The sequence below is a fragment of the Chiloscyllium plagiosum genome, unplaced genomic scaffold (assembly GCF_037043375.1).
Source record: "Chiloscyllium plagiosum isolate Xiang-an unplaced genomic scaffold, Cpla_swu_hap1 HiC_scaffold_23, whole genome shotgun sequence".
Taxonomy (NCBI): Eukaryota; Metazoa; Chordata; class Chondrichthyes; order Orectolobiformes; family Hemiscylliidae; genus Chiloscyllium; species Chiloscyllium plagiosum.
This window is the reverse complement of record NW_028270161.1, coordinates 60,750,932-60,763,359: the sequence shown is the minus strand read 5'-3', so window position 1 is coordinate 60,763,359 and position 12,428 is coordinate 60,750,932. Positions and strand designations below refer to the sequence as shown.

The 12,428-nt window shown below is 43.3% G+C and overlaps 1 protein-coding gene across 3 annotated transcripts in view; it reads right to left on the bottom strand.

Annotated features, from left to right (window-relative positions):
- The window catches only part of LOC122561437 (dynein axonemal heavy chain 3-like), a 557,691-nt gene that overhangs the window by 201,653 nt on the left and 343,610 nt on the right, over positions 1 to 12,428 (bottom strand). For all 3 annotated transcript variants that reach the window (XM_087999740.1, XM_087999741.1, XM_087999742.1), the window contains 4 exons: positions 11,785 to 11,904; positions 8,222 to 8,392; positions 6,711 to 6,848; positions 3,823 to 3,966 (listed from right to left, as the gene is read on the bottom strand). In XM_087999740.1, the coding sequence (XP_087855866.1) occupies positions 3,823 to 3,966; positions 6,711 to 6,848; positions 8,222 to 8,392; positions 11,785 to 11,904 (573 nt within the window). The remainder of the gene's footprint in view (positions 1 to 3,822; positions 3,967 to 6,710; positions 6,849 to 8,221; positions 8,393 to 11,784; positions 11,905 to 12,428) is intronic.

Below are 12,428 nucleotides of genomic sequence, written 5' to 3'. Positions count from 1 at the left end.
GGCGATTTCAACTTCCCAAATATTGATTGGAAGCTCTTTAGATCAAGTAGATTGGACGGGGCGGTGTTTGTGCAGTGTGTTCAGGAAGCTCTTCTAACTCAGTATGTAGATTGTCCGACCAGAGAGGAGGCCATATTGGATTTGGTACTTGGTAACGAACCAGGACAAGTGATGGGCTTGTTAGTGGGTGAACATTTTGGTGATGGTGACCACAATTCTGTGACTTTAACCTTGGTTATGGAGAGATATAGGTGTGTGCAACAGGGCAGGTTTTACAATTGGGGGAAGGTTAAATATGATGCTGCAAGACAGGATCTGAGGAGCATAAATTGGGAGCATAGGCTGTCAAGGAAGGATGTCGTTGAAATGTGGAACTTTTTCAAGGAACAGATACGACGTGTCCTTGATATGTATGTACCTGTCAGGCAGGAAAGAGATGGTCGTGTGAGGGAACCTTGGTTGACGAGGGAGGTTGAATGTCTTGTAAGGAGGAAGAAGGAGGCTTACATAAGGTTGAGAAAACAAGGTTCAGACAGAGTGTTGGAGGGATACAGGATTGCCAGGAGGGAGCTGAAGAAAGGGATTAGGAGAGCTAAGAGAGGGCATGAAAAATCTTTGACGGGTAGGATCAAGGATAACCCCAAGGCCTTTTATGCGTATGTGAGAAACATGAGAATGACGAGAACGAGGGTAGGTCCGATCAAGGACAGTAGTGGGAGACTGTGTATTGAGTCAGAAGAGATAGGAGAGGTCTTGAATGAGTACTTTTCTTCAGTATTTACAAATGAGAGGGATCGTGTTGTTGAAGAGGAGAGTGTGAAACAGACTGGTAAGCTAGAGGAGATACTTGTTAGGAAAGAAGATGTGTTGGGCATTTTGAAAAACTTGAGGATAGACAAGTCCCCCAGACCTGACGGGATATATCCTAGGATTATGTGGGAAGCAAGAGAGGAAATTGCAGTACAGTTGGCAATGATCTTTTCGTCTTCACTGTCAACGGGGGTGGTACCAGGGGACTGGAGAGTGGTGAATGTTGTGCCCCTGTTCAAAAAAGGGAATAGGGATAACCCCGGGAATTATAGGCCAGTTAGTCTTATTTCGGTGGTAGGCAAAGTAATGGAAAGGGTACTGAGGGATAGGATTTATGAGTATCTGGAAAGACACTGCTTGATTAGAGACACCCAGCACGGATTTGTGAGGGGTAGGTCTTGCCTTACAAGTCTTATTGAATTCTTTGAGGAGGTGACCAAGCATGTGAATGAGGGTAGAGCAGTGGATGTAGTATACATGGATTTTAGTAAGGCATTTGATAAGGTTTTCCATGGTAGGCTTATGCGGAAAGTCAGGAGGCATGGGATAGAGGGAAATTTGGCCAGTTGGATAGAGAACTGGCTAACCGGTCAAAGTCAGAGAGTGGTGGTAGATGGTAAGTATTCAGCCTGGAGCCCAGTTACAAGTGGAGTTCCGCAGGGATCAGTTCTGGGTCCTCTGCTGTTTGTAATTTTTATTAATGACTTGGATGAGGGAGTCGAAGGGTGGGTAAGTAAATTTGCAGACGATACGAAGATTGGTGGAGTTGTGGATAGTGAGGAGGGCTGTTGTCGGCTGCAAAGGGACTTAGATATGATGCAGAGCTGGGCTGAGGAGTGGCAGATGGAGTTCAACCCTGTCAAGTGTGAGGTTGTCCATTTTGGAAAGACAAATAAGAATGCGGAATACAGGGTAAACGGTAGGGTTCTTAGTAAGGTGGAGGAGCAGAGGGATCTTGGAGTCTATGTTCATAGATCTTTGAAAGTTGCCACTCAGGTGGATAGAGCTTGTAAGAAGGCCTATGGTGTATAAGCGTTCATTAGCAGAGGGATTGAATTCAAGAGTCGTGAAGTGATGTTGCAGCTGTATAGGACCTTGGTAAGGCCACATTTGGAGTACTGTGTGCAGTTCTGGTCGCCTCATTTTAGGAAAGATGTGGAAGCTTTGGAGAGGGTGCAGAGGAGATTTACCAGGATGTTGCCTGGAATGGAGAATAGGTCGTACGAGGATAGGTTGAGAGTGCTAGGCCTTTTCTCGTTGGAACAGCGAAGAATGAGGGGTGACTTGATAGAGGTTTATAAGACGATCAGGGGAATAGATAGAGTAGACAGTCAGAGACGTTTTCCCCGGGTACAACAGAGCGTTACAAGGGGACATAAATTTAAGGTGAAGGGTGGAAGGTATAGGGGGGATGTCAGGGGTAGGTTCTTTACCCAGAGAGTGGTGGGGGCATGGAATGCGCTGCCTGTGGAAGTGGCAGAGTCAGAATCATTGGTGACCTTTAAGTGGCAATTGGATAGGTACATGGATAGGTGTTTAAGCTAGGACAAATGTTCGGCACAACATCGTGGGCCGAAGGGCCTGTTCTGTGCTGTATTGTTCTATGTTGTATCTATGTTGTATCCCAGTCCCATGTTCCTAACCATGCCCTGAGTTCATCTGCCTTTCCTGTTAGGCCCCTTGCATTGAAATAAATGCAGTTCAATTTATCAGTCCTTCTTTGTTCTCTGGTTTGTCCCTGTCTGCTCAGATTATTTGACTATGCCAGTCTCAGATTGATCTCTTGCCTCACTATCTCCCCGGGTCCCGCCGCCCCCCCCCCCCCCCCTTACTAGTTTAAATCCTCCCCGAGCAGTTCTAGCAAATCTCCCTGGCAGTGTATTAGTCCCCTTCCAATTTAGGTGCAATCTGTCCTTCTTGGACAGGTCACTTCTATCCCAGAAGAGATTCCAATTATCCAAAAATGTGAATCCTTCTCCCATACACCAACTCCTTAGCCATGTAATCATCTACTCTATCCTCCTATTCCTAGCCTCACTAGCTCGTCGCACCAGGAGTATTCCAGATATTACTAATCTCTAGGATCTCCTTTTTAAATTCCTGCCTAACTCTCTATATTGTCCCTTCAGAATCTCATCCTTTTCTCTTCCTATGTCATTGGTTCCAATGTGTACAATGACCTCCTGTTGGTCCCTCTCCCCCTTGAGAACGTTCTGCACCCTCTCTGTGACATCCTTGATCTCGGCATTAGGGAGGCAACATACTATTCTGATTTTTCACTGCCAGCCACAGAAATGTCTGTCTGTACCTCGGAGTAGAGAGTCCCCTTACACAATCGATCTCTTGGAACCCGACATGCCCCTCGTTGCATTAGAATCAGTCTCAACACCAGAAATTTGGCTGTTCTTGTTACATTCCCCTTAGAATCCATCACCCCCTACATTTTCCAAAACATCATACTGTTTGAAATGGGGATAGCCACAGAAAACTCCTGCACTACCTGCCTACCTCTCTTACCTTTCCTGGAGTTAACCCATTTATGTGACTGTATCTGCAACTTGCCCCCCTTCCTATAACTGCCATCCATCAGACTCCCTTGCTCTTGTAGATTCCTCATTGTCAGTGTACCTTTGGTAAGTTAAGTCAGTGATGTCAGTCAGTGTACCGTTTGACAGGTTAACGTCAATGATACCAGTCAGTGATGCTGGTCAGTGTACCTTTGGCAGGTTAAGGTCAGAGGTTTTGATCATTGATGCCGGTCAGTAATGTCAGTCAGTGATGTCGGTCAGTGTACCTTTGGCAGGTTAAGGTCAGAGGTGTTGATCATTGATGCCGGTCAGTGATGTCGGTCAGTGTACCTTTGGCAGGTTAAGGTCAGAGGTGTTGGTCATTGATGCCGGTCAGTAATGTCAGTCAGTGATGTCGGTCAGTGTACCTTTGGTAAGTTAAGGTCAGAGGTGTTAGTCATTGATGCCGGTCAGTGATGTCAGTCAGTGATGTCGGTCAGTGTACCTTTGGCAGGTTGACATCAGTGATGGAACGAAGTGTGAGAACCTCTTCTTTTTCCTCGGGGTACTTGACTTTCAAGTTTCCTGCTGCAGTTAAGACGGATTTTACAGCTCGCATCCCATAATCATAGTGATGTTGAGAGGAAAGCTGCAAATTAGAAACTCTGATTAGTAAACAATAGATCAATGTCCCACTCAAATAGTGCTTTTGATAACTTTTATTTTGTTATTTCACTCAGTCACCAGACACAATCAACATGGGATATAGAATGATAAGCTCCTTAGGTAATAATCTACCTTTGTAAAATTTGTTACTTTCATTCAGGCTTTCAGCTAATTAGAAATGACATTCCCAGGATTTCAGCTTTATGTTTATTGTCTAAACTCTTCATATATATCTGTTGCTCATTTCCCATGATATGCTCTTTCATCTTCACTCTCACTCTAACTTGGAATCTCTTTATCCAGCATCTTTTCTCTCTCACTCTATCCCTACCACTGTCCCTGTTCTCCACTCTCACTCTATCCCTGCAACCTGTTCCTATCCCCCTCTCTCTCACTCTATCCCTGCCACTGTCCCTGTTCCCCACTCTCACTCTATCCCTGCAACTGTTCCTCTCTCTCTCTCTCTGTATCCCTCTCTCTCTCACTCTATCCCTGCAACTTTTCCTATCTTTCTCTCTCACACTCTATCCCTGCAACTGTTCCTATCTCTCTCTCTCTGTCTCACTCTATCCCTCTCTCTCACTCTATCCCTGTGACTGTTCCTATCTCTCTCTCTCTCTCACTCTATCCCTCTCTCTCTCACTCTATCCCTGCCACTGTCCCTGTTCCCCACTCTCGCTTTATCCCTACAACTGTTCCTATCCCTCTATCACTGCCACTGTTTCTATCCCGCTCTCGCACTCTATCCCTACCATTATCCCTATCCCTCTCTCACTATATCCCTGCCTCTGTCCCTCTCTCTCTTTTTGTTTCTGTCTACCTGCCTCACTTCCTCTCAACCATTTCAACAACAACTTATGTTTATAGAGCACACAAAGAAATATGTTAAGATGCTTCACAGCAGAATGATTAAACAAAGCACAGGCTGAGCCACACTAGGAGATACTAGCTTAAGGAACAAAATGCTCACAGAGTTCAACTGTAGAACGTAGAACATTACAGCACAGTACAGGCCCTTCGGTCCTCTATGTTGTGCCGACCTGTGAAGCCAATCTGAAGCCCTTCAAACCGACACAATTCCATTTTCATCCATATGTTTTTCCAATATAGGGGCCTTAAAGGAAGAGGATGATGTAGGGAGGCCAAGAGGGTGAGGAAGGTATTCCTGAGCCTAGACCTAGGCCACCTGTGGTGTAGGAATCATAAATGAGGATGTACAAGAGGCTAGGCTTAGAGGGAGGCAGTGACCCTGAGGGACTGTGGAGTGGAGAAGATGGAAATGAGGAGGGAGGCTAGCAGAGAATTGATTACGGGGATGGGAATTGTAAAATCAGGCTTTTGCTTGAGTGGAACCTAGTGAGAACAGGGGAATGGGATTGATATGTTAAGACATAAGTGGCAGTGTTTTGGTAGAATGTGGGAGACCAGCCAGGAGTGTGTTGAAACAGTCAAGTCTAGAGTTAATAAAACAAGGGATTTCTTCTAGTGCAGTCATAGTGTCCGAACCTCTGAGTCAGGAGGCCTGCCTACCTACAGTGCCACCTGTTCTAGAGCTGTGTCTGAACAGGTTGAATGAAATATCTGGCTGAGGGTTTCAAGTGCATTGGCAGGGCTGATATTGAGTCAGTGGCCTTAGTGGTGACACAATGTGAAGCTGTCAGCTCATTGCATGATCACCAAGAGTTTAATGTCAGATGGCTGCTAGGGAGTGAGATGGAATTTGTGGCTAAGGAACAGGGTGTGGGATGGACTGAAAACTATGTCTCATGGACCCTCTATGTGCAGTCAAGGCAGTAAGGATCTAACCTGTCGACCAGAGACCTGCGCTTCCTCTTCCAGGAAAGTTAAAAAGCCCACAACACCAGGTTATCGTCCAACAGGTTTATTTGGAAGTATTAGCTTTCAAACTCTGTCAGCTGGTGCTTCCAAATAAACTTGTTGGACTATTACCTGATAAAAAGGTAACAACGAGGTAAAATTTTAACTTTGTACACCCCAGTCCAACACTGGCACCTCCACATCATGTCTTCCAGGAAAGGCACTGTCATGGTAATCAGGCAGCTGCAAGGCCACCAGTGAGACACCCCTGAGAATCAAGACCCCAGAGCAGCAGTCCTCCTGAGTGAGAGTTGTCAGCCAATCAGAAGTCAGAATCTCTTGTGCTCATTGGCGTCATAGAATCATGGAGGACTCAGGACAGTTGGGGTTGGGATGTTGGGGAGTGTGGTGGGTTGGGTTTATAATGAGAGAGGGGCATTGGAGTGGGGATTAAGGAGCATGAGGGTGAGTATTAGAATGCTGAATGTTTATCATTTAGATAGGGGTCACAGTTAGATAGAACTGAGGTGATCCTTTTACACAGGCGTCTTCAACAGTTCACTGTGGCTGCTTCTGACGTGTGTGTGTCTGTGTGTGTGTGTGTGTCTGTGTATGTGTGGGGGGTCTGATCCTCATAGTGCACCTTCCTCCAAACCCCACCTATTCAACATCACACCACTCGGGGCAGTGCCAAGTTGTGAAAGTACCTGGATTGAGCTATTGAGAGCAAAAATCAGCCTGAGGAAACGCAAATGCCTCACAGTGTTGGTTCAAGCCTCAGTAATCCAAATAAAGCCAATCCCACTGCCAGGAATCCCTGTCTCAGGGATCATAGTAATAGGAAATAGAGATGTTTAACAGAGAAAGCATCAGTGATTGTCTTATATTCCAATGCTCAGTCATACTTACTTGCTCCGAGCAGAGTCGGTACATTGCTACAACTTTCGCAGCGAGGATCCGAGCACTGACAAACCCCATGGAGTAGAGAGAGAGTTCAGCAATGAGTGCATAATCTGGGACCATCATAGCCACAGGACGAAACAGAACCTGCAGCAAGAACATTGCAGTCAGAGATATCACACTCTACACACACAGTGCACTCCTGTCACCAACATTGGCTGGACATATTCCAGAGATGCCAATGAAGATGGTGACAGTTCCCTGGAGTGATGTTGCAGAAATCTGGTGGTGCCGAGCAAGCACACGAGTGTAGTTAATATGAAGCAAAGAACTGGAGATGCTGGAAATATGAGACGAGCAAAAACAGAAAGAGCTCAGCAGGTCTGTCAGCACCTGTGGAGAAAGAATAGTGTTAACGTTTTGAGGCCAATGATTCTGGATTCTAACAAAGGCCCTAACCAGACCTGCTGAGCTTCTCCAGCACCTTCTATTTTTGTTTGTTTCAGGTGAATGTGTCAGGGAATTCTTTTGGGGAAATCAAAGAGGAGACAGCATCTTAAAGCTGGAGCTACACCCCCAGCCTCTCGTAATGCACCCCCTTCTAATGGTCTGCTGGTTTCAGATGCTCAGTCTCACACTGAGCCAGCCAACACATATAGCTTTTAGCCAGAAACACTCCCATTAAATTAACCCTGTACAGGAATTGAACTAAGCTGGAGTCAATGAGGAGCCTACGTTTACCTATATCCAGGAACCTGTTTTAGAACCCAGCTCCTGGTGAATTAGACTGTATCGGTTGAGTGGGAGAGTGAGAAGCTGAATAGAAAACCTCTGGAACTGCTAGTGGTGCCTTTTGTCTCTGGGGAACAATGGGGCTGCTTGTGATTGGTAAGGTATATCTTTGTTGTATTGACTATAGAAAATGAAATTTGCCTTTATCCTTGAGTCATCATTTCCTCGTTAATTCATGTTAAATTGGGACTGTTCAGATTCGTGTTAAAGTAAAAGTTACAAAAGGCAAAATCTTGTTGGTAGTTCCTTCACTTGAGATTTATCTATTAAATGTGATTATTTTGATTAATTACAGCTCCGTGGGGAGTGTAATGCTTTGCCTTGTCATGATGTGCCTTTGCTGTGTCGAGTTGTGTTGTAGCCCATGTGCCTTACCCTGGGAATGGTACCATGCTTCATCCTGCTGGTAATTGCCTTGCTCTGCCAGCAGGCTCCCCTGCCTTAGATAGTTCCCTATGATTTCACCAGTTGAACTGCAGTGGCTCCTTCAAGACCGTCACATCAATTTAGTTACTTCAACTATTGTTTAGTGCACACTGTTTCACACTGCGTTTCAATTATTAATTAGACAGGTTCATACTCTTCTCAAAAAGTACTATATAGTTATGAAACTCTCTCTATTACAAGATCACAGAACATACTGTCAGTATGTGCTGCTCATTAGTTGTAGTTTTCTGAATAATGGTGATCTCCTGAAGTGTAATCTGCCTCCAGGTTGCTGCTTTTACCTTCAGATTGTCAGGTAACTCAGCCCTGCCAGCGTAGCCTGGGTTCATGGTTATAAACACAGTGCAGGATGGGTCCAGCGAGATTTCTGTTCCTTCAAAGACAAAGGTCTTGACTTGTTCTGAAACCGCTCGCTGAATGGTTTGGATCTGCTGGGCAACAACAGACAGAACCTGAGAAGGAAACAAGAGAAGCTGTGTCAAGAGAACAGGCTGCAAACTGATTTGTCACCTCCACCACATGCTCAGTCACTGGGCGGTAAAAACAAAGGAATGAAAAGCTATGTTTCGGTTCGATCTGTCCAGCATCTGTTATCCACAGCTTGGAAAAGCTGCAATTCCCCTTCTGACATTATCTTAATAAAGATCAATGGGATTGTCGTCTTTTGATTAAAAACCAGCATCAAGCGAAAGGCTTATCCCTCTGGGAATGAGCTGTAAGCAGCTGAGGGAGAAATGAAAGCTTATTCTTATCTGATCTTTCCTTTTTTTTATGTCCAACATGCCATCATCATCAGTTTGAGTTTTTTTTTATTACATAGAACTTATCCTTGAAAAGAGGTGACAACTTCCTTTGGAAAACCTCAGAATTTTAAAGATTATTTTGTAGTTGTCTCATGTGGATTTCTGTGTCTGTTTGAGACAAAAATATATCACAGTTTAGATGCATTGGATTAAAATGTTAATTTTTTGTCATGCTTATAATGAATTAAATAAATTCAACATGACTTGTCTAGTTTTCAATTCTATCTCTTTATATATTAGCTATGCATTTTTTATGGCCTCACGCATGCAAGTTTTGACTTGATTTGTGATCTCATTATCCTTCCTACTAGCCAAGACCCAGGATAGAGGCACATAACAGCCTGGGCGGTAAAAACCTGGGGCTCAAGACTCTCAAAGGACTACATTGTGTCCCTGGCCCTGCTACTAATCTGATAGGGATATACCATCATCAACACCAGGATGAATATGAATCTTGGGGATTAGTTTTATTTTTGGAGGTTTCAGTGGTGACTTTGACCTTTCACGTTTGGTTTTTGGAGTTCCCTGTCAGTTGTTATTTTTTTCCGGTTTGGCCTTTTGTGCTATTGCTGTGGAAGCTTTGAGTGATGGCTACAATCAACATCTGGTCCAACCTGGCTATCGCCTACTTGCAAAATGGCTCAATATCAGAATTTTCCAACAAGCACCAAGACAGAGCTTGGCTGGTGGTGAGAAGGGCACTACCTGTCAGATTCTTCCGACAAAACTGGAGTCTGACTCCATCCAGATGCTCTCCTCCAGGAGTTCCAGGATTTTGACCCAGTGATGTTAATGGAATAATGATCTATTTCCAAGTCAGGATAGGTAGTGACTTGGAGGGGAGCTTGCAGGTGATGAAGATTTCATGTATCTTCTCACTTTATCCTTCTAGATGAAAGTGATCATGGGTTTGGTCTTAGGAGCCTTGGTGAATTTTTGCAGAGTATCTTGTAGTTAGTACACACTGCTGCTACTGAACATTGATAGTGGAGAGAATGGCTATTTGTGGATATTTGTGGAGGTGGTGCCAATGAAGCGGGGTGCTTTGTCTTCGATAGCGTCAAGTTTCTTGTTGGATCTGCACTCATCCAGGCAAGTGTGACTTGTAGGTGATGGATAGGTTTTGGGAGTCACGAGGTGAGTTACTCACCACAGGATTCCTAGCCCCTGACCTGCTTTTGTAATCATTGTATTTATATGGTGATTCTAGTTGAGTTTTTGTTCAATAGTAAGCCCCAGGAAATTAATGGTGGGGTATTCAGTGATGGTAACACCGTTTAATGTCAAGGAGATGGTTATTGCCTGGCACTTGTGCAGTGCAATACAACTTTCCACTTATTAGCCCCAACCTGAATCTTGTCCAAGTCTTGCCATATTTGAACATGGACTGTTTCAGTATCTGAGGAGTTGAAAATGGTGTGAACGTTTTGCAATCATCAATGAACATCCCCATCTTTGATCTGCTGTTGTGGTATACCTTTTAGGTGTACCATTGATGAATGATTGGTACATGCTTTTGAGAGTGTGGCTTTAAATGAAGCGTTTTTTCAATTTAACCTATTTTTCTGATGTTATTACACAACTTTGGAGCAGGTGGGAATGTGAACCCAGGCCTCTCAGTCAAGGGATAGGGACATTGTCACTTCCACCACAAGAGATAGGCCTAGTTATATTTTCTGTGTACTTTGTTAGAGAGGAAGTGATGAAATCTATTATGTGGTTCAGAATTATTCATAAGGGTTCGTTCTAAGGAAGTTACCAATTAGATGTGTCCAAAATTCTTGAAATATTCAATTAGGAACTTCGCAGCTCCTAAATGAATGAATCTACATATTTCAGTATTAATCAATATCTTATCCCTTGTTGATGTCTTGCTGTTTCTTTACTAGGTATGCACAACTAGAAGAGAAATAGAACCATAGGTTGTGAGGGTTTGTCTACATTGATTTGAACCTGTACACTGCAGGTCTGGGGATCAGATTTGCTCTAAGTTCCTGTGAAGTTTTAACCTGGGGCTAGGGACCTCATTACATTACAAGGAGACAAAGAGCTGAGGACTGGCTCAGGGAGAGGCTGTGCACTGTCAGGGAGACACATAAACAGTTCTCTCTTGTTTTACATTGCTAGTTGCCAGCAGTCCACCCAGAAAATGAGAAGCAAAGTTACACATACATTTGGAAATCATGTTCACTCTCCAGACTTTCACATGGCGCATCATGTTGTCCTGTCAGACATATGACAAACTTTTAAATTTTATGAATAAAGTATTTTTTTTGGCAGAGAAAACAACTGAGCTACCTAAGACTTTTCTATTTTAGACATAATTGATCGGCCAAGTGCCCACTTTTCTAGTTGACTAATTATTCTCTACAGTTCTCCTCTGTATTAACTACATCCTGAATTTTGTGTTTCTGCAAGTTTTGAAACTGTATTTCAGATTTCTGCGTCTCCAGGGTGTTTGTAAATGTGAACAACAGTGATCCTCATATAGGGCAATATTCTTCAGTGTTTGAAAACAATGCTGGAAATCACAGCAGGTCAGAGCTGATGAAAAGTCATCTAGACTTGAAACTTTAGCTTATTCTCTCTGTATGGATGCTGCTTGACTGCTGTGATTTCCAGCATTTCTTGTTTTCAGTGCAGATTCCAGCATATGTAGTAATTTTCCCCATTGTTTGCCAATTTGAGTAGCATCTGTAACCCCCTACTTCCTGATCCCTCTTTTTAGCTACATTTAGAACATCTGACAGTAATTGACATTAGGAACATTGGAAATGTTACTGATTGCTTGACAAGAGCAACAGTAAATTATAAAATACAGGTGTGAGGTAGTGAATTACTAAATCAAATTAAGCGTACTTTTTAATTTGGATCCAAAATCATCATATAAATGTTAATTGCAATTTAAAAAAGAAAGTTCATCAAACTTTCAAGCTTTGGACTTCAAGTGTGGTTTCTAGTTGATGGTGTGATTACTCATTAATATCACCATTACAATGATATTCTGTTTAAAGGTTAATTGTAAAGTTAATTACATTTACCTCTAATTCTATACGATTAAATTCATCAAAACAAGCCCAAGCTCCAGACTGTACCAGGCCTTTGAAAAACTTCCCCATTGCTCTGTAGTTGAGTCCATCGGAACAGTTAAACACAACACACTGTGAAAATAGAAAATAACTGAATCATTCATGTAAAATATGCAGAAAATGCATCATGTTGTAAACATAATGCACTAAACAGCAGTATTGATAATGAAAACTTTACAACACCACTATGTTTGAAAAAATACTTTGAAAAGTTCAGACAAGCATCTCCTGTTACCATGGGGAAAGGAACTGAAACAGAGATCAGGTTTATCTCCTTTTCATAACATCTCACAAATGAAGGACCACTGCTGTTTTAGTCATGGGGCAAAGAAGCTACTGTTGTGGTGAGACAAGGGGTGATGAAGCAAGATGCTGAGCAGAGTTCAATTTCTGATCAAAAGGAAAGGAACAGAATGGATGGGGCCTTTGAAGATTGAGCAATGGATAGTGACCAAGGTGAAAACTGTATCCAGGAAATCCAGTGTGAGAGGGACAATTCTCAACAGAGACTGGAGGTTTTGAGCTGACGTGCAGAGAAATGAATTGCAGGGAAACTGGGAGTGACTGTGGGATTGTGCCTATAATGTTACATATCT